This window comes from Balaenoptera physalus (assembly GCF_965194825.1).
Source record: "Balaenoptera physalus genome assembly, chromosome: X".
NCBI classification, from domain to species: domain Eukaryota; kingdom Metazoa; phylum Chordata; class Mammalia; order Artiodactyla; family Balaenopteridae; genus Balaenoptera; species Balaenoptera physalus.
The window spans coordinates 113,862,832-113,884,457 of record NC_138903.1 but is presented as its reverse complement, the minus strand read 5'-3'; the positions used below and the strand labels follow the sequence as shown (position 1 = coordinate 113,884,457).

Below are 21,626 nucleotides of genomic sequence, written 5' to 3'. Positions count from 1 at the left end.
CTGAGCCATATCACAGAATGACATATCGAGACCAAGGTGAAGAAGCTAGTTAGCAGGAATGATCCAGAAACACTGATCCAGAGAGTGGGAGACAGTCTGCAGATTAGGGAAAGGAGTGGGTGGGCCACAGGGCAGAGAAGCCAGATCACTGAGACACATCATTGAAAAGACTAGATCAGATGGGCGATCAGAGAGACAAGCTGAGGGGCAAGTAAAGCCCTCAGAAAAGCAGCACAGGACGGGCCTGTCTTGGCTCAAGTCACAATGACATTGCATGTAGGCTGGCAGCATTCTTCTTGTATGTGGTGAGGGCTAGCATCCTTCATGAGGCTGGGCACAGGTTTTCAAAGCCTTCAGATGATGCCACACAGCTTTCACCCTTTCTCTGGTCAGCAATTTACATTTCTGTAATAACGTTACAATTCTGAAGAGACCAGCTGACAGAGTTAGAAGAATATAGACTCTGAGGCTTGGCAGACCAGGGTTCAAACCCCAGTTCCACCCCTTGCTAGCTGTGGAACCCTGAACAGTTTAATTAGCTTCAATGAACTTCCATGTGCGTTGGTGATAATATCATCTCACGGGGATATTGTGAGGAATAAATGAGATCACGCATGTAAAGTGTGTGTGATAAAATGTAGGTATTACTAATATTAACAATAATCTTCTCAGATTCCACATACCCCCAGGCATTGTTACAATCCCCCACCCCTTCTGCAACCCCCAAATCTTACCCCCAGATCTTCCTCAGGAAACAGTTGGAAATGGCTGTCTGAGAATACGTGTGTGTGCATTTCTGTATAGTCCGAAAAAGGCCTTTGCAAACTAGTGCCTGAGTTGGAATAGGAAGGTGGAGTTTTGAGGAGGTTTTTTCTTTTGAAATCACATGAATACATCCTCACTGTGAGAATATATAACAAGTAAGAAGTATTCAAAGTAAATCGTGATGGTCTTTCTTCACCCCCCATCAATCCCACTCCCCTCCTCACAGTTATTCACTCACTGCTAACAATCTCCTCTCTATACATTTAGCTGAGGTTTGGGGTTTTATTTTCATAAGTGGGTTCAGACTCTACATATCGATGTGTGACTTGATTTATCAACCAACAACATGTCTTGGAGGTCTCTCTGTGTCAGGACATATAAACCTATCCCATTCTTTTCACACCACTGAATAATATTTCACAGTAATGGATGTACCAGTCTACTCATTCAGGAAGAGATATTAAAGTCCTGGGCAAGATGCAGCTAAACCATCACCGGCAGATGGCTGGTCTAGGCACCATGAGAAATCAGGTGTGACTTGTCTTGAATATCTTCCTAGAGCTCCTCTCCCACGAGCCTGGCTCCAAAGCCAGGCTCTGTTGAAGCCTGGCATCTCCTGCACTCCCATTCCAGCTGAAACCTGTGGCCCTTGGTCCCATTCCCTCGGGGTGGATGAAGCGCCCTGTTGCATCCTTGGTGACAGCTCACCGTGACCAGCCTTTAATGCATTCGTTATAGGATAGTTTGACCAGAGAATAAGCCCTTTCATTCTTCCCTTTCTCAGCCCCAGCTTGTTTGCCTTGTCAATGCTCCACACTGGAGACTCAGGGTCCTCAGTCTGCTCCAGGACCGTAAGGACCAGCAACCAACCTCCCAGGAAGGAACCATGTTCTCTGTGGCTATGACCTAGGACACACAGCTGAGACCAGGTGGTAGTGTGGAAAAGGGGGTAGAAAATACCAAGGGGAACACAGAGATGGGGGTAGCTAAGAATGAAGGGAGAGAGCTAAGGGAGACTCTTGGAGGCCCATCAAAAACAGATTGTGTAGGGAGTGAAAGACAAGTGAAAGACAATTCAGTGGGAATAATGATGTTTTGCACCACTGCAGAATCTCCTTCTAAGGCCCTTCTGACAGGTGGGCATTCATCTTTTACTTGCATACTTCCAATGACAGAGAGCTCACTATTTTCCAAGGATGCCTAAATTAGTTTGCATCAGCGTGTGGGTTCCTGAGACAGAAAACAGGAAAGTGTTAATGGCTAAAAGAAAACAAATAACTGTCTAGGGTATGAGCAAAGGAAGAGTAGACTGAGAAGAGCATCTGTTGGGGATGGAGGGAAAAGAGACCTGGGCAGCAGAGAATACTGGTGCGATAGGCAGAATAGTGGTCCCCACACCACCAAAGATGTGCACATCCTAATCCCCAGAACCTATGAGTATTTTACCTTACGTGACAAAAGGCACTTTGCAGATGTGATCAAGGATCTTAATATGGGGAGGATATCATGGATATCTGGGTAGACTCAAAGTAATCACAGGGTCCTTTAAAAGAGGGAGGCAGAAGGGTAAGAGTCAGAGGAGATGTGATTATGGAAGCAGAGGTCTGAGTGATGTGCCATGAGCCAAGAAATGTGCTCAGCTTCTAAAAGCTGAAAAAGACAAGGAAATTATTCCCCGCTAGAGGCTCCCGAAGGAATGCAGCCCTACCAACACCTTGATTTGAGCCTGTGGGACCAGTTTGGGACTTCTTTTTTTTTTTTTTTTTTTTTTTTTTTTTAAATTTATTTATTTATTTATTTATTTTTGGCTGTGTTGGGTCTTCGTTTCTGTGCGAGGGCTTTCTCTAGTTGCGGCCAGCGGGGGCCACTCTTCATCACGGTGCGCGGGCCTCTCACTGTCGCGGCCTCTCCCATTGAGGAGCACAGGCTCCAGACGCGCAGGCTCAGTAGTTGTGGCTCACGGGCCCAGCCGCTCCGCGGCATGTGGGATCTTCCCAGACCAGGGCTCGAACCCGTGTCCCCTGCATTGGCAGGCAGATTCCTAACCGCTGCACCACCAGGGAAGCCCTGGGACTTCTGATCTTGAGAACTAAGATAATAAATTTGTGTGGTTTAAGCCGCTGTGTTTGTGGTAGTTTGTTACAGCAGCAAAATGAAACCAATACAACCAGGCACCTGACAGTAGAAGAGAGGAAAGGACAACTTTAACATGCCTACAGATCACCTGGAGATCTTGTTCAAATGCAGACTCTGCATCAGTAAGTCTTGGGCAGGGCCTGAGATTTGCATTTCTACCAAGCTGTCAGGTCATACCAATGTTCCTGATCTGATACACCCTTTGATTAACAGGAGGATAGAAGAAAATCAAGAAAAATACCTGTGTAACATTTTACTGTTCATAAAGCCTTTTTGCATCCATCATATCTCATTTTTATCATACCCACAACACTGAGAGGTAGGTATTATCGTCCCCATGTCACACATGAGGAAGCCAAAGCTAAATCAGAGAGGTGAAGTCATTTGTCCACACAAAAGCACAGAAATAGCATCAGGCTGGCCCCCAGGTGCCCTGACTCCAGAGCCTGTGCTTCTGCCATTTGACAGTGGTTCCCACCCCTGGCTGAATATTAGAATCACCTGTGGACCTTTTAAAACTCCAGTTGCAGAGGTCAAATCCCAGACTAATGACATCAGAATCCCTTGGTGTGTGACCCAAACATCACTAGTTTTGGAATCAACAAGTGATTCCACTGCACAGCTAAGGTTAAGAACCGTTTCACTAGAGCATTTCACTAGAGCAGCTTCAGCATCAGCATCACCTAGGAACTTGTTAGAAATGCAGATTCTTGGGCCCACCCCAGAACTAACACATTCAAAATTCTGGAGGTGAGGCTCAAGAATCTGGGTGTTGGGCTTCCCTGGTGGCGCAGTGGTTGAGAATCTGCCTGCTAATGCAGGGGACACGGGTTCGAGCCCTGGTCTGGGAAGATCCCACATGCCACGGAGCAACTAGGCCCGTGAGCCACAACTACTGAGCCTGCGCGTGTGGAGCCTGTGCTCCGCAACAAGAGAGGCCGCGATAGTGAAGAGGCCCGCGCACCGCGATGAAGAGTGGCCCCCGCTTGCCGCAACTAGAGAAAGCCCTCGCACAGAAACGAAGACCTAACACAGCCAAAAATAAATATAAAAATAAATAAATAAATAAGAGATTACTATTAACTAAAGAAAAAAAATTAGATGCAAGAGCATAAGGGAATTGAGATTAAAATAAAATTCACATTTAAAAAAAAAAAAAGAAAAGAATCTGGGTGTTAACCAGCCCTCCAGGGGATTCTGATGCACTCTTTGAGTTTTAGCAGGGCTTTGAAAAGGGCCACCTTGACTCCACGCATAGAGTCAAGGGCTGGGGAAACAAAAGCACACCTTAGATCCAGGTATAAAATTAGGCCAGGTGCTAAGCGACTGAAACCAGCCTCCTAATGGATGTACCAAAGAATAAAAACAGTTCTCAGGTTGGCAACCAGAATACCAAGTCCCCACGCCACAACCTTTCTGATCCTTTGTAAGAGAGACATCTGCCGAAGGCCCTCTCAGACTGTCAAAACATCCTGGAATATAATATTTGCTTCCAACTCTGCACCTTGCTCTTCACTCCCTCACTTAAAACACTAACCTTTCCCATTTGTGCTCTGACCTGAACTGAGTAAACAAGCTTCTAACCACTCTTCTCCCCACCCCTCTCTTCTTGGTATCCAAGATGAGAGTAGCAGGCAAAAGGTTAGTTCTAATGTACCCGAGCAAATGGATATACAATCTAAAATAGCAGTGAGCTACACAGCCGTCCTCCCTGGGCCCATCTCACCTGCCTCAGCAACACTGCCGCCCTTTGGCCTAACTCTATCCCTGGAAAATGGAAAATTCCACAACCAAACATTAGAGTAGATACTTTCCAGAATGGAGCTCACCTCCCCTTCTCCTGTCCCAGAGATACCTCAAGTCTACAGGATCAAGAAAAACAAGGTTAATATGATCCTGCAATCACACTCCTGGGCATATATCCAGAGAAAACTCTAATTCGAAAAGATAAATGGACCCCAATGTTCACTGCAGCACTATTTACAATAGCCAGGACATGGAAGCAACCTAAATGTCCATTGACAGATGAATGGATAAAGAAGATGTGGTACATACATACAATGGAATATTACTCAGCCATAAAAAAGAATGAAATAATGCCATTTGCAACAACATGGATGGACCTAGGGATTATCACACTAAGTGAAGTAAGTCAGAAAGAGAAAGACAAATACCATATGATATCACTTATATGTAGAATCTAAAATATGACACAAATGAACTTATCTACAAAACAGAAACAGACTCATAGACATAAAGAACCGACTTGTGGTTGCTAAGGGGGAGGGAAGGTGGGGAAGGGAAGGATTGGGAGTTTGGGATTAGCAGGTGCAAACTATTATATATAGGATGGATAAACAAGGTCCTACTGTACAGCATAGGGAAATATATTCAATACCCTGCAATAAACCATAATGGAAAAGAATATGAAAAAGAACGTGGATATATGTATAACTGAATCAATTTGCTGTACTGTAGAAATTAACACAACATTGTAAATCAACTATACTTCAATAAAATAATTTTTTTTAAAAAAATAAAGGCAAGGCTACAGGATCGAGAAAGTAGAAGGCAGGGAATTTCCTGGCGGTCCAGTGGTTAGGACTCCACACTTCCACTGCAGGGGGCACGGGTTCAATCCCTGTTCAGGGATCCTGCATGCCTCACGTTGTGGCCTAAAAAAAAAAAAAGAAAAGAAAGTACAAGGCTGGCAGCCACAACTCATGACCAGAGACATGGTCCAACATAGTGCAGAAAAAGTTCTCAGTGAGTATACCCATTAGACAGCAGCTCTCGACAGGGAGTAGGCTCTATTCTAAACTGAATGACAGCTAGTAACAATTCTGTTTTGCTTTTCCTGCCCTTCTGAATCCTCAACTAATCAAGTTCTGAGGGATGAGAAATAGGGGACCAGCACACCCTATTTGAAAGAATTAGAATCTGAGGTGTTAGGACACAACAGGTAGAGCTGATTCACTTTGTTATAAAGCAGAAACTAACACACCATTGTAAAGCAATTATACTCCAATAAAGATGTTTAAAAAAAAGAAAAAAAAGAAACAGCCTAAGCGTGTGGTAACACCCCTGAAAGTATGCTGGACCCTAAAATAGCTTGCCTGCCCCACTTCCCATTTCAACTGATTATGATCATCTTGCTTGATTAAAAGAAGTCATAATAGTAACTGAGAATTCGTTATTAAGCAAATGCTTAATTAAACTGAGATTAGTTGTTAAGCTAGAACTTGAGTCTTAGGAAGAAAAGAAGTGGACATCTAAGATCAAGCTATGGAGAAAGAAAAAGTGTGATTAGAGTCAATTATATCTTCTGCCAGACGGAAGACCTGATGAATGTCCGAGTCTCTCCAAACAAAGTCCTTGAAACATCAGTGAAGGGAGAGAGCCTGGCGAGACAACGGGCAGCAGGTACTTGGGAGTTGTCTAGTAACTTGGTGGTAGGAGGAGGGACTAGCTCAGGACCCAGGGAGACGTCTGCGCTGGGATTGCTGCCTTCAGAGAGTTGGAGAGGCAAGAGGCTGAGGACTGAAAACGAGATGGGGAGTGATTCTCGGTGACCAGCAGTATCCCAAAGAAAGGAAGCTGCCGGCCTGGACTGCCAGCGATGGCCGGCACTGCGTTGCAGCTCTGAACCCACTGCTCTGCCTACCCCCGTGAGAATTTGAGCTGGAGAGCCAGCATGCCCTGGTAAGTGGAAATCCTGCCACTTCAAGACATGGAGTCATCTTTCTCATTTGGAGTGACCCTTGCTATCCTGGCCTCCCTCATTATTGCTGCTAATGCCCTAGTGGCCATGGCTGTGCTGTCGTTGATCCACAAGAATGATGGTGTCAGTCTCTGCTTCACCTTGAATCTGGCTGTGGCTGACACCTCCCTTGGCCTGGCCATCTCTGGCCTAGTCACAGACCAGCTCTCCAGCCCGGCTCGGCCCACACAGAAGACCCTGTGCAGCCTTCGGATGGCATTTGTCACTTCTTCTGCAGCTGCCTCTGTCCTCACGGTCATGCTGATTGCCTTTGACAGGTACCTTGCCATCAAGCAGCCCCTCCGCTATTTCCAGATCATGAATGGGCTCATGGCCGGGGCCTGCATTGCCGGGCTGTGGTTGGTGTCTTACCTCATTGGCTTCCTCCCACTCGGGGTCCGTGTATTCCAGCAGACCGCCTACAAGGGGCCCTGCAGCTTCTTCGCTGTGTTTCACCCACGCTTCGTGCTGACCCTCTCCTGCGTTGGCTTCTTCCCAGCCCTGCTCCTCTTTGTCTTCTTCTACTGTGACATACTCAAGATTGCTTCCACGCACAGCCAGCAGATCCGCAAGACAGAGAATGCGGGAGCCCCGGCCGGGGCTCACCGGCCCCCACGGACCCCCAGTGACTTCAAGGCTGTCCGCACTGTGGCCGTTCTCATTGGCAGCTTCACTCTGTCCTGGACCCCGTTCTTTATCACTAGTATTGTGCAGGTGGCCTGCCAGGAGTGCCACCTCTACCCAGTGCTGGAACGGTACCTGTGGCTGCTTGGTGTGGGCAACTCCCTGCTCAACCCACTCATCTATGCCTATTGGCAGAAGGAGATACGGCAACAGTTCTCCCAGATGGCCCTGGGAATGAAGAAGGGGCTCGCCGCATTCCTCCTCCTTCTCTCGGCCAGGGATGGTGGCCCACAGGGGCCCAGGGAAAGTGCCCGTCACATCACCACCATCTCCCACTCAGAGCTTGATGGCTAAGATGGTAAGGGCAGACAAGTTTCAAAGTGCCTCTCTCTCCCTTCTCAGAGCCCCAGCTAGGAGATCAGATGGAGCTAGGGAAAAGAGAGCACTTGCTTCCAGCAACTGACCACCCCCTGCACCTCCTAACCTCAGACTGAGAGGTAACTAAGGCAGGGTGCTGACTTCCCCCTATAATCAGCTTCCCCATTTGCAAATCTCCATTCCTCCCTGCCCTTCTTTTGCAATGAGTCTGTTTCTTCTGTAGAGGTATACTTACTTAAAGCAAGAAATATACTACTGGAAAGATGCTTAAACTCAAATCTTATTTTTGAATACACTAGAGCAGCACTGTCTAATAGAAGTCCAATGCAAGCCACCTATGTAATTTTAAATGTTCTAGTAGTCATGTTAAAAAGGTAAAAAAAAAAAAAAAAGAAGCAGGCGAAAATAATGTTTCATTTAACTCAATATATCCAAAACATTAATTCAACATGTAATCAATATAAAAGATTATTACACTATTTTTTTCATGCTAAATCTTTGAAGTCTGGTGTGTATTTTACCCTTACAGAATATCTCAATTCAAACTAGCCATGTGCCAAATGCTCAAGAGCTACATGTGGCCAGTGGCTATCATATTAGACAGCACAGCACTAGAGAAATGAGGTTCTGTTCTTTTTAACTGTGTACTACAGTGATTGCTTTGGTGAAATGAGGAGTCCTGCCCTCCCTGATGTAAATCAGACATTTTATGTAGTGAGGTTGTATAAATGTAGGAACCTGAATTAGATACTAAAGCTTGTCTTTTTCCACACGTCACGGTGTTCAAAACAGTGTTTCTTTGGCGAATCGCCTGTCTTGTAATTATTTCTGCTGTTACCCCTCCAACCCACCACCTTCCTAACTCTGTGGTGCCCCTTCCCCTCAGTTGGCCTCTTATGTCACTTGTAGCTACTTGCTGATGACGATGCCAAACCACAAATTCTGAGACATTGAAAGGAAAGAAAGGGAAAAAAGGGGTAGGTACCAAAAAAGTCACTGCCAAGCCCCCCACACTGGACCCACTTTGCTCCTCAGAGCTTGACCTTCTTCCATTTACTCTCAAATTTGCATTTTCCTAAGAAACTCAGTTGCATAAGAGGATGTCTCCAAAATGGCCCAAGAGACCAGCCTTATCCTGCTTTCTTGTAGGTACAGAAAATGACTGTTGGCAACTGGGAATTATACTCAGGCTCCCCCTGGGCAACCCTGGCAGCAGAAACTACAAGAATAGAGTGGGGAAGAAACCCAGGAACCACGCTCAGCCTTCCTGAGCTTTCCTGTAACCCTTTCCACAACCTCCTGGTCTCCACAGTACATTCCTAGAGAGTTTGTCTCTTAAGGCCCTCAACTAGATTATCTCCCTAGAAAGCTGGTGAGTGGACAACAAAAAAGGGCAGAAGAAACCAAAACAGTATGAAATGATTTGTCTGGGATTTGGTACCAAACACAAACACAAATAGTAACTGGGTTTGGGGACAAAATTGAAAGCAGGCTCAAATCAATGCCCCTCCTTATTGGTGGTTCAAAGCTTAATTTCCTGGCCTTGCTGCAAAGGACTGATCTTCCCAAGGTAACACAAGCAAAGTGGAATGGAAGCTAGTTACAGGAGAAAGGCAGGAGCTGAGGGGAGGCCAGCTGATTGTTGTGTTATGAGGTTCAGTCTAAAAAACCCTGCTATTCCTGGGAGTCAGCGTGCGCAGTGGGAAAATCACAGGCTTTGAAGTCCAACAGACCAGTGTTCAAATTATGATTCAGTCATTTAAATTCTCAAAGACACAGTTTCCTCATTTGTAAAATTGGGGTGATAATGCCTACCTTATTTGGCTATAGTGACGATTAACTCAGACAATGCATATGAAAATGCCTAGAACACCACAGCACATTGTTAGTGCTCAGAAAATGTTCTCTTCCTCTTCCTTAAAAATCCTAAAGAATAAAACATCCAGCTGACCAATCTAAGGGAATCCGTCACATCTGCAGACATTAGGAAAAATGAGTGATGAGAGGTGACTCAGGCTGGAAAAGACAAACATAAATCTAATACTTTAGCAGGATCAAGACAGAGCAGATATAAACAAGGCACTGTTATCATATTCTTGGGTTTAAGAGTAACCGCAATTAAGAACACTGTGTTTAGTAAGCCGCCAAGAGCAGAGATACAGAATGCTATGCTAAAGGGCCTAATGGCTTTCTTTGACACAGGCTCCTGTACAGATAAGGGAATGCACTGGAGTGGAGACATTCAGATTTCATTCACACATCCAATGTTGTCTCCTGATGGACTTGCAGAGAAGCCAGATCCTGTTCAGCAATTTGATCAAAACAGCCAAAAAGATATTAAGACCTTGTAGGACAGAATGTAGAGCAATTGGTCCCATCTATAATCTCCATGAAAAGCTTATTGTGAATCCGTTAAAAAACACTGTGACATGACTAAGTTTTATACTAATTCCTTGGGTAGCTAATGTTATGTACAGCACACCTCCGTTTCAGAGGAATACCCTCAAAAACAGTACACACAGCCCTCTGGACAGGGGCATTTTGAGTGGTTTCACAAATGTTAGAGGCAGGTTGCCCTGATCCACCAACACTCTCCTGCTTGTCCACATGACCAAAAAGCCCATCTCTGAGAGTTGGCCAGCCAGAGTTAGCCTTGGGATATATTCTCCCTATATGATGAAGTGTTTACTGGTTCACATGGGCAATGAACTTGTGACTCACTTGCTCAGTCACTGGCCAAACTAAACAGAGACCAGTGAAAACAGCAGGCTCGAGAGATACTTCAAGGACACACAGAACAAGAGGAAACATGGTGTTGACAGCTGGGCAATGAGAACAGCAATGGTCCCAAGGCCAGACCCAACCCCTTGCTGCCATCAGCCACTCACTTATTTTGTGACTCCTTCAGTACCTTCCACGTCATCCTTCAAATGGCTGGCTGGTCTGGAATCTTCTCCTTTTAATTAATAAATCTTCATTTGTTATTTCTTGCAATCATATAAACTCAATGATCGTACCTACAAGCGTCAACTGGCATTCATTCATTCATCTGTCCATCCATCTACCTACCCAACAAGCATTTATTGAGGGCTAGGTGCTAAAACTACTCCAGCTTTCCTGGATTTCTTTTAGAGCTATATATTGATGTATACATGATGTTCATTATTTTTTTTCTGATTATAAAAGCAATTTTTTTCATTTTAGAAATTTTTGAATATACAGAAAATCATAAAGGTACCCATAATTATACCACCCAGAGATGATCACTGTTATTTTCCTTCATCTGTTTTCTTCACTTAATATTATATTGTGCTATTTTCCTATGTCATTAAGCTTTCTTCAAAAACATGAGTTCTAAGGATTGCATGTTTTTCAACATGAGTATATAATATTTTAACCATTTTTCTATAGTTGTACATCTATGTTATTTCCAATTTCTCACTGTTATAATACCACTGTAAATACCCTTGTGTATAAATCTTTGACATGTCTGTTTAATGCCCTAAGATAAAATTCTCCAAAGTAGTATTACTAGGTCAAGGAGCATTAAACACGTAAAAGAATTTTGATTCATACTTTTGCTGGCCTTTCTTGAAGGGTAATGTTTCCCTAGGATATTTGCTATGAGAAGTCAAAAGTCAGCCATAAATGAACAGACCACAGTGATATGAATATCTCAAAGAAATAAAAGTGCATGGCTTCCTGAAAGCATAAACCATACCAAGAGAGCTGACCAGTTGTTGTTTTTTTTAACAAAAGGAAACCTGTTGCTATGCCCTACTGCTAGAGTTAATCTGCAAATCCAGAATTCTGGACTAATGGGACACAGCAGTCTAACAACACCCCTCACAGGACAACTGCATCATTGATACAGCATCATGTGATATACAGATACCAATTTCAGTGTGTTTTCACTCTTAAAATCTTCTGATAGTGGCTTTGTGCAATACCATAAAATGTTAAATAGGCACGAGAATATGAAAATATGATCACATGGAGCCAGGAGCCAGGTCTTGATGCAGCTGAAGCCACGAAGCCATAGTCTCGCAGCCTTGCTGACCAGGAAAGGTGTGCTCCACCTAATGGATCCACTGTGGCAGGGTGAAGTATGGGAGAGCTTAACATGCTACTAGCCAGCCATATGTTCACTGGATTTACAAGCTGTCGGGACCATAAGCAGCCACTGAGCTCAAAGAGCCCTCTCACGAGGAGTCCTAGAAACAACTAATGCAGCTGCTAAGGGTCTCAGAGTCTGTTTTAATGCACAAAGCAGTTCCTGTTTCTTTCAAAATGCCTTCTACACAACGGGGCGGGCAGAATTCATTTGCTCCAAAGCTCCAGAGGGACTAAAATCAGACCAAGAACCTGGGGGCTGGGGGGTTCTCTATTTTTTTAGGTTTGTTTTCATTTGGTGTATGTCACCCAATAGTCCCATGATTGAATTATATTCCCCATTTAATATAATAAATCCATATTGGTTCCAGTTCTATCTCAACTGAGTTGACATTATGGCACTAAAAAGATGATGAACACGCTGAGATAACAGTCATTGGCCCAGTAAAATGCCATGCTGTCTTACAAAACTGTTCATTGTGCTTTTACCACTCATAATAGTTTTGCGGATTTGCCCACTGAGCCGTTCGACAAATACTAAAGCACATCCTATGGAAGAGCAAACTGACGTCATCTCAGAGGTGGTTTAAAAAGTAAGAAAACTGAACCAAGAAATTAGAGCTGAATGGCTGTGAGGTTATTTCAAATGTGGAAAACGGGCTCATAATCCAAAATTCCAACTACCACTTTAAGATTACCAGGTCCCTTAGTAATCTTATGCAATGATGTGTTAAATTGTTTTTCTTATTTACTAAATAAACGGGAGAGCCAAGGATGCATGAAGAGTGTTTATAATGAGTTAGGCACAGCCCCAAATACAACTGAATTCTGATGCTGAGACACTGGATAGAGAGAAGAGATATCCTTTACTGAAACCTCAGGAATTAAGATTAATGCGAGTGGCCATTCTAACTGAGAAGATATGAAGATCGAAAATATTATCCCTTAAGGGATATGTTTTAGTGAATAGAAAAGAAGTATTTATAATCAGGTTCTTAGAAGTTTAATCATTCCTCCCATAAATTTATAAGCCTAACAACAGACTTCTTTGCATGGGAGGAAAGAGGGTGAGAAGTCTAGCCCCATGCCCAAATTACTCAATTTGAAATTAGTGAGATCTGGGACTTCCCTGGCAGTCCAGTGGTTAAGACTTCACCTTCCAATGGGTGCGGGTCGGGGAGCTAAGATCCCACATGCCTCGGGGCCAAAAAACAAAACATAAAACAGAAGCAATATTGTAACAAATTCAATAAAGACTTTAAAAAAAAAGAAATTAGTGACATCTGTATCAATAATTCTAAGTTCTTCAATAAATAGTATTACATACAACAAGAACAAACTCCTGTGTGTATGGTATGCTCACTTAGACTGGGGAAGAAGAGGGGGCTAGTGAGGAAGGAGGTCATGGAGAAGAAAGGCCAACAAAGGAAACATAAGGCAGCAGTAGAAAGTGGAGAATAAGAAGAAAATGATATATTTGCAATCACAGGTCTCCAGGAAATAATTTAAATCTAGTCTTACAGTTAAGTGTCAAAGAGTGATCAACCACAACGACCATTGACCTTCTTTCTCCCAGGGTGCTATAAAGACAGGGGAACTAATGAAATCAGTATTCTTTACTGCTCACCTGCCATAAACTTTAAGTGACCCTGGCCAAGGCTGAGTCAGTACACCTCTAGCATGGTGATTATAAGCATGGGCTCATGACCCAGATGGCCTGGGTTAGAATCCTGGCTCTGCCATTTCCTAGGAATGAAGTTTTTACCTTGCTGTGCCTCAGTTCCTCACCTGAAAAATAAGAATAGTACCTATCTCATAGGGTCGTTGAAAGGATGTAAACAGTTTTATAAACATAATACACTTAAAACAGTATCTGGCACATAAAAGCTTTATAAGCCACTTTGGAAGATAGTTTAGCAGTTTCTTACAAAACTAAACATACGCTTACCATACAATCCAGCAATTGCACTCCTTGGTATTTAACCAAATGAGCTGAAAACTTGTGTCCACATAAACGCTTGCACATGAATATTTATAACAGCTTTATTCATAATTGCCAAAACTTGGAAGCAACCAAGACGTCCTTCCGTAGGTGAATGGATAAATATACTGCAGTACATCCAGAAAGAAAAAAGAGAAAATGAGCTATAAAGCCATGAAAAGACATGGAGAAACCTTAAGTATATATTACTAAGTGATATATACTTATATATAGTATAGCCCATATAAGCCGAAGAAGGCTACATACTGTTTGATTCCAACTATATGACACTCTGGAAAAAGCAAAACCATAGAGACATTAAAATGATCAGTGGATTCTGGGGAGTTGGGGGAGAGGGAAGGATGAATAGGCAGAGCACAGAGGATTTTTAGGATAGTGAAACTATTCTGTATGATACTATAATGGTGGATACATGTCATTATACATTTGTCAAAACCCACAGGATGTATAACACTGAGAGTGAACCCTAATATAAATGACGGATGTGAACTGATAATGATGTGCCAATGTAGGTTCATTGACTGTAACAAATGAATCACCCTGGGTGAGGAATTTTGATCAAGGGGAAGCTGCATGTATGCGGGGGTAGGAGGTACACGGGAAATCTCTGTATCTTCCACACAATTTTGCTACGAATCTAAAACTTCTCTAAAAAAATTAAGTCTATTAAAATTTATTTTGAAAAGGTAGTACTTTAGATTGACAATTAAGAAGACACTGTGGGGTGGTAGAATGAGACAGAGAAGGAATCTGATAACTATGTGCTAGCCTCAAATCTGCCATCATCAGGCTATGTGACTTAGGACAAATTTTCTTAGCTTTTCTGGACCCTATTTTGTCTACCTATACAAAAAGGGGAGTAGAGCTCAGTGGGGCTTAACCTTGTTTGGGTTGCTCCCTTCCAGGCTACCCTCCACACAAGGATTATCTTCCTAAAAAATAAAAGCTGGTTATATTATTCCCTATTTTAAACTTCCTTTGCCTGGCCCCTCCCTCCAGGATAAAAGCCAAACTCTTTCTTAGGGTATATAGAGACCCTTCACAATTTGACCCTTTTGGCCACACTATTCTAATTTCCTTTCATTCTAGCCCATATTTCTTTTTTTTTTTTTAATTAACATAACTTTTCTGTTCTCAAATCACCTTATTTTTTTTAATATTTATTTAGGCTGCGCCAGATCTTTTTTTTTTAATTAATTAATCTATTTATTTATTTTTGGTTCCACTGGGTCTTCGTTGCTGCGCGCGGGCTTTCTCTAGTTACGGCAAGTGGGGCTACTCTTGGTTGCGGTGTGCGGGCTTCTCATTGCGGTGGCTTCTCTTGTTGCAGAGCACGGGCTCTAGGCGTGTGGGCTTCAGTAGTTGTGGCGTGTGGGCTCGGTAGTTGTGGTGCAGGGGCTTAGTTGCTCCGCGGCATATGGGATCTTCCCGGACCAGGGCTCGAACCCATGTCCCCTGAATTGGCAGGCAGATTCTTAACCACTGCGCCACCAGGGAAGCCCTGCACTGGGACTTAGTTGCAGCACGTGGGCTCTTAGTTGTGGCATATGGACTTCTTAGTTGTGGCATGCATGTGGGATCTAGTCCCCCGACCAGGGATCGAACCCAGGCACCCTGCATTGGGAGGGCAGAGCCTTAGCCACTGGACCACCAGGGAAGTCCCTAGCCCATATTTCTTTACAAGTGCTTCTCAAAGTGTAATCTAAGGATCACCCTCCGTCAAATGCCTACGACAAAAGCAAATGCCTTTGCCCCAAATAAGGTTAGGATCTCAGGTGACAGGATACAAGAATCTACATTTTCACAAGATCTCCAGGTGATTCTGCCTCATGTGGCATTTGAAAACCATAACCCTTTATTTCAGCCACGCTGAAATCTCCCCCATTTCCCTGCCTGGAATGTCCTTCCCTGCCTTATCTACCTGGTAACATCTGCTTTTTAGCACAACTGTCACCTCCACTATGAAGCCTTTGGCCAATCCCCTAGGTAATTGGCTGTTCCCTCCTCCGTGCTTCTACAGCACTTAGTTCATCTCTCAGACAGTACTTAGTACCTACTGTATTGTACTTAGTACCTACTGTATTGTACTTAGTACCTACTTACATGTCTGTTTCTCCTACTATAATGTGACCTTGAAATCAGAGACTATGTTTTAATTTATTTTTACATCCCCAGCATCTAAGACATAATAGATAACAATAAATGTTTGTTGAACAAATGAATGAATGGATAAAGATGAAGAACTAAAGTATTCATCTCACAAATATTTGAGTGCCTACAAAGTGGTAGGCACTATTCTGGTACAAGAAAGTAGCCAGAACTTTTTGCCTGTAAGACAGCTAGAACCCTGGACACAGGGTTCTATTTTAAGCCTCTTCCAGCATTTTATCTGTGAAAACTTCCAAATGAGCCCCTTGTTTGTTTATTCATTCTTTAGGATAGAACCACTTGTCTGATGTTTACAAGTGGCATTATGACAATGAATGGCAATGGGAAAGCACAATGTACTTAGTCTATTCCCATAAATGTGCTTTGGGAGTCCAGACTCAACTTCATAGTCACCTTCTCTTTATTGCTTTCTGGAGAACATAATATAAATTAAAGATTTTGCAAATGAGAAAACAGTAAATGAAGACAAAGCCAAAGTTATTCTGCCAATAAATACTTTAATGAGAACCGAGGTCTGTAACATAAATAGCAGTAACTGCCCTGGCCTATGCCTTCTGCTCTAGCCCAAGTCTGGGGCTAACAAACTACATTTAACCCAGATTTGAAGAGAAGGTCATTTTGAGTGTCATCCATCAGTATCCATCTTCACAGAAGATACCAATCTGGGGCCAGAGTCTCAATGTTAATACTTCCTCTCAGGGAAAAGTTCACATGGCAACACAAACACATGAGCAATTTTGAATCATCCTATCGTTCTTCCATCAGGAGGGCCTTGGGAGACCAATGGTTCAGTAAACACTTACAACTTTGTCAAAATACATTAGAACACAGAAAAAGGGAAAAGAAGAGTAGAAAGGTTGGCAGGGCTTGACTCACATATAATTCAGTCCTTAGATTTGAAGCCTCTTGAGCTGCTCGTACGTAATAAAAAACTGAAGAGTAAGTCATGGAAGATCACTGGGATGATACTGAAAGTCAAACCCGGTTCTAAAATTGTGCATTGCATTCTCTTAAATTGAGGTACTTAGTCTGTGCTATTCTAAGTTGCATTTGCTTAAAAGTCTTTTTTAAAACAATATCTGGCAAATCAAGCATGTGTTGAGTACTCACCATGTGCCAATTTTGATTGTTGGCATTTAGCAATATAAACATATTAAAATTCTAACATACTTATATTCTTCAGGGGCAAACAGGCCACACACACACACACACACACACACACACACACACAGACACACAACTATCCAAGAACATCAACGACATATAATTCAGTGCTAGAGTAACTGTTACAGACATTAGGTGATCAGAGGAATCCCAAGGAGGGAGGGAGATACTATCTCCCTTAACCTATAGACTCCACAAGGGCAAGGATTACTTTTCAACCCTGAACTGCTCACCACTGTACAAACACCACCACACACACTATCCAACTCATGGCTCTGCCCATAGGAGGCACTCAAACACAGCTAAAGGAAGGAGGGTCATCCATGAGGAAGGAGCCCTGCTTCGCTCTGGATTCTTTTGCTCTATGAGTGTTTTCTGCCTTATTATTTCCCCAGCTATTTTAGTCATACACTTAGGGGTAGGAAATATGGACTACCTCAGCATGGACCTTCCTGTGGACATCTCCTAGCAGGGTTTCCCAAAACTTCCTAGCCCCTTCCAGATTTGGCTGTGTTTGTTGTTGTTGTTTGTTTTAAAGAGGAATAGAAACTTTGCCATTTCTTTTCTAATCCCTTTAGTTTGTATTAGACTCCAACTGAAAGCCATTTCTGTACTTAGTTCCACCCACAGTGGTCACCATTAGAATGCTTGAGTAGATTCTCACTTGCCTAAAGGCTTCAATAATCAAATTTTCCTTCCTATAGCCTAGAATTACCTGGGAGCTTGAAGCATTTACTTTCATTCTCATGTTCCAAAAGGATACAATGATGTTCCAGGGTCCAAGTCGAAGCCAGTTTGGCCAAAATCCTTTATAGAGTGCAAAAAAGCCCTCATGTTTCCACATCTGAGGGAAAGATATAATAAAAAAAATAAGAGTGAATTCTCCTTACACTTTACATCTGACAATTATTTTTATTTTAGTACTCATCTTCCATGCCCCTCCCCAACAACTTAGGATCCATGAATGGTCCTTTTTCTAAAGACATACATTTTGTGTTCTAAATCCACCCACCCACTCATTCAACAAATATTTACTAAGCACCTACAATATGCAAGGTACTCTTCTACATTTTGAGATAATAGTAATAATAGTAAACAAGAGAGAAAGTGTCTGTGGTAGCCAGCCTCCAAGATGGACCCTGATGAAAGCCAACTCCAGTTATTCACACCCTTGTGTAGTCCCTCCCACAACATATCAGGATTGGTCTGTGTCACCAATAGAGTATGGCAGTAGTGAACGTACATCACCGCCAATGCTATGCTATAAAAGACATTTTGTATATAATAAGGTTTTGGGGCTTCCCTGGTGGCGCAGTGGTTGAGAATCTGCCTGCCAATGCAGGGGACACGGGTTCGAGCCCTGGTCTGGGAAGATCCCACATGCCGCGGAGCAACTAAGCCCGTGTGCCACAACTACTGAGCCTGCGCGTCTGGAGCCTGTGCTCCGCAACAAGAGAGGCCGCGATAGTGAGAGGCCCGCGCACCGCAATGAAGAGTGGCCCCTGCTTGCCACAACTAGAGAAAGCCCTTGCACAGAAACAAAGACCCAACACAGCCAAAAATAAATAAATAAATAAATAAATAAATAAATTTTTTAAAAAAATAAGGTTTTGCCTTGTCTGTCTTTGATCATTTACTATGGAGGAAGCCAGCCGCCATGTCATGAAGAGAAGCCCATGTGGTGAGAGACTAAGCCCTCCAGCCAATAGCCAGAGAGAAACAAAGCCTTCCTGCTGACAACTACATGAGTGATCCTTAAAGCAGATGTCCCAGCCCCAGTCAAGCCTTCAGATGATTACAACCCTAGCTGACATCTGGACTATTACCTCATGAGACAGCCTAAGCTGAAATCATTCAGCTAAGCTGCTTCTGAATTCCTAACTCACAGAAACTGTGACATAATAAATGCATGTTGTATTAAGGCACTGAGTTTTTGAGTAATTTGTTACACAGCCACAGATAACATACATTCCCTGCCCTCATGGAGTGCATACTCTAGTGGAGCTGACAAACGAATACATAAATTGACATATATTATATTCACAAATAATAAGTACTAATAAGAAAACTAAAGCAGGGTAGGGGAAGAGGAGTTGGGCAAGTCACTGTCCTTCTCTGAATCTGTTTCATCACTGTAAATTCTGTGTATGTAATGCCATGGCTGACCTCATGTGAATGACCAGAGGATTAGATGAGGAATAGTGTAAAATGCTTTGAGTTTAAGTTTTCTGTTTTATACAGCGGAGGTCCTACATATGCCAATTGAGTGGTTATTAGAATTAAATGACACAGAGATTGGTTCAAGATGGCGGAGTAGAAGGACAGGCGCTCACTCCCTCTTGCGAGAGCACCGGAATCACAACTAACTGCTGAACAATCATAGACAGGAGACACTGGAACTCACTACAAAAGATACCCCACATCCAAAGACAAAGGAGAAGCCGCAATGAGATGGTAGGAGGGGTGCAATCACAATAAAATCAAATCCCATAACTGCTGGGTGGGTAACTCACAAACTGGAAAACACTTATATCACAGAAGTCCACCCACTGGAGTGAAGGTTCTGAGCCCCACGTCAGGCTTCCCAACCTGGGGGTCCGGCAACGGGAGGAGGAATTCCCAGAGAATCAGACTTTGAAGGCTAGCAGGATTTGATTGCAGGACTTCAGCAGGTTTGGGGGAAACAGAGACTCCACTTTGGAGGGCACACACAAAGTAGTGTGTGCATCAGGACCCAGGGGAAAGGAGCAGTGACCCCGTGGGAGACAGAACCAGACCTACCTGCTAGAGATGGAGGGTCTCCTGCAGAGGCAGGGGGTGGCTGTGGCACACCATGGGGACAAGGACACTAGCAGCAGAAGTTCTGGGAAGTACTCCTTGGCGTGAGCCCTCCCGAGGTCTGCCATTAGCCCAACCAAAGGGCCTATAGGCTCCAGTGGCTGGGTCGCCTCAGGCCAAACAACCAACAGGAAGGGAACTCAGCCCCACCCATGAGCAGATCAACGGACTAAAGTTTTACTGAGCTCTGCCCACCAGACCAACACCCAGCTCTACCCACCACCAGTGTCTCCCATCAGGAAGCATGCACAAGCCTCTCAGATAGCCTCATCCATAAGAGGGCAGACAGCAGAAGCAAGAAGAACTACAATCCTGCAGCCTGTGGAACAAAAACCACATTCACAGTAAGACAGACAAAATGAAAAGGCAGAGGACTATGTAACAAATGAAGGAACAAGATAAAACCCCAGAAAAACAACTAAATGAAGTGGAGATAGGCAACCTTCCAGGAAAAGAATTCAGAATAATGATAGTGAAGATGATCCAGGAACTTGGAAAAGGAATGGAGGCAAAGATCGAGAAGATGCAAGAAGTGTTTAACAAAGACCTAGAAGAATTAAAGAACAAACAAACAGAGATGAACAATACAATAACTGAAATGAAAACTACACTAGAAGGAATCAATAGCAGAATAACTGAGGCAGAAGAATGGATAAGTGACCTAGAAGACAGAAATGGTGGAATTCACTGCTGTGGACCAGAATAAAGAAAAAACAATGAAAAGAAATGAAGACAGCCTAAGAGACTTCTGAGACAACATTAAACACAACATTCGCATTGGGGCTTCCCCGGTGGCGCAGTGGTTGAGAATCTGCCTGCCAATGCAGGGGACACGGGTTCGAGCCCTGGTCTGGGAAGATCCCACATGCCACGGAGCAGCTGGGCCTGTGAGCCACAATTACTGAGCCTGCGCGTCTGGAGCCTGTGCTCCGCAACAAGAGAGGCCACGATAGTGAAGAGGCCCACGCACCACGATGAAGAGTGGCCCCCGCTTGCCGCAACTAGAGAAACCCTCGCACAGAAACGAAGACCCAACACAGCCATAAATTTAAAAAATTTAAAAATAAATAAATAAATAATTAATTAATTAATTAAAAAAGTTCAGCTATTTAAAAAAAAAAAACATTCGCATTATAGGGGTCCCAGAAGGAGAAAAGAGAGAGAAAGGACCCGAGAAAATATTTGAAGAGATTATAGTTGAAAACTTCCATACCATGGGAAAGGAAATAGCCACCCAGGTCCAGGAAGCGCAGAGAGTCCCAGGCAGGATAAACCCAAGGAGAAACACGCTGAGACACATAATAATCAAACTGACAAAAATTAAAGACAAACAAAACCTATTGAAAGCAACAAGGGAAAAACGACAAATAACATACAAGGGAACTCCCATAAGGTTAACAGCTGATTTCTCAGCAGAAGCTCTACAAGCCATAAGGGAGTGGCACGATATATTTAAAGTGATGAAAGGGAAGAACCTACAACCGAGATTACTTGACCTGATAAGGATCTCATTCAGATTCGATGGAGAAATCAAAAGCTTTACAGACAAGCAAAAGCTAAGAGAATTCAGCACCACCAAACCAGCTCTACAACAAATGCTAAAGGAACTTCTCTAAGTGGGAAACACAAGAGAAGAAAAGGACCTACAAAAACGAACCCATATAGCACAGGGAGATC

General features: G+C 43.4%; 2 protein-coding genes across 5 annotated transcripts in view; one reads left to right on the top strand and one right to left on the bottom strand.

The window, feature by feature from the left end:
• Window positions 1–5,458: 5,458 nt before the first annotated feature.
• SLC25A14 (solute carrier family 25 member 14) overlaps window positions 5,459–21,626 on the bottom strand; it is a 45,799-nt gene continuing 29,631 nt past the window's right edge. For 2 of the 4 annotated variants that reach the window (XM_082445406.1, XM_082445408.1), the window contains 2 exons: window positions 17,827–17,955; window positions 11,399–13,885 (listed from right to left, as the gene is read on the bottom strand). In XM_082445406.1, the coding sequence (XP_082301532.1) occupies window positions 13,820–13,885; window positions 17,827–17,955 (195 nt within the window). In that variant the 3' untranslated portion in view covers window positions 11,399–13,819. Of the gene's footprint in view, window positions 5,577–11,398; window positions 13,886–16,424; window positions 16,880–17,826; window positions 17,956–21,626 lie in introns of those variants that run through there. The other 2 variants (XR_014258507.1, XM_082445407.1) reach the window with 2 other exon arrangements.
• Window positions 5,567–11,300, top strand: GPR119 (G protein-coupled receptor 119). Its single transcript, XM_082445415.1, has one exon. The coding sequence runs from the start codon at window positions 6,632–6,634 to the stop codon at window positions 7,637–7,639; it is 1,008 nt and encodes a 335-aa protein (XP_082301541.1). The 5' UTR covers window positions 5,567–6,631; the 3' UTR covers window positions 7,640–11,300.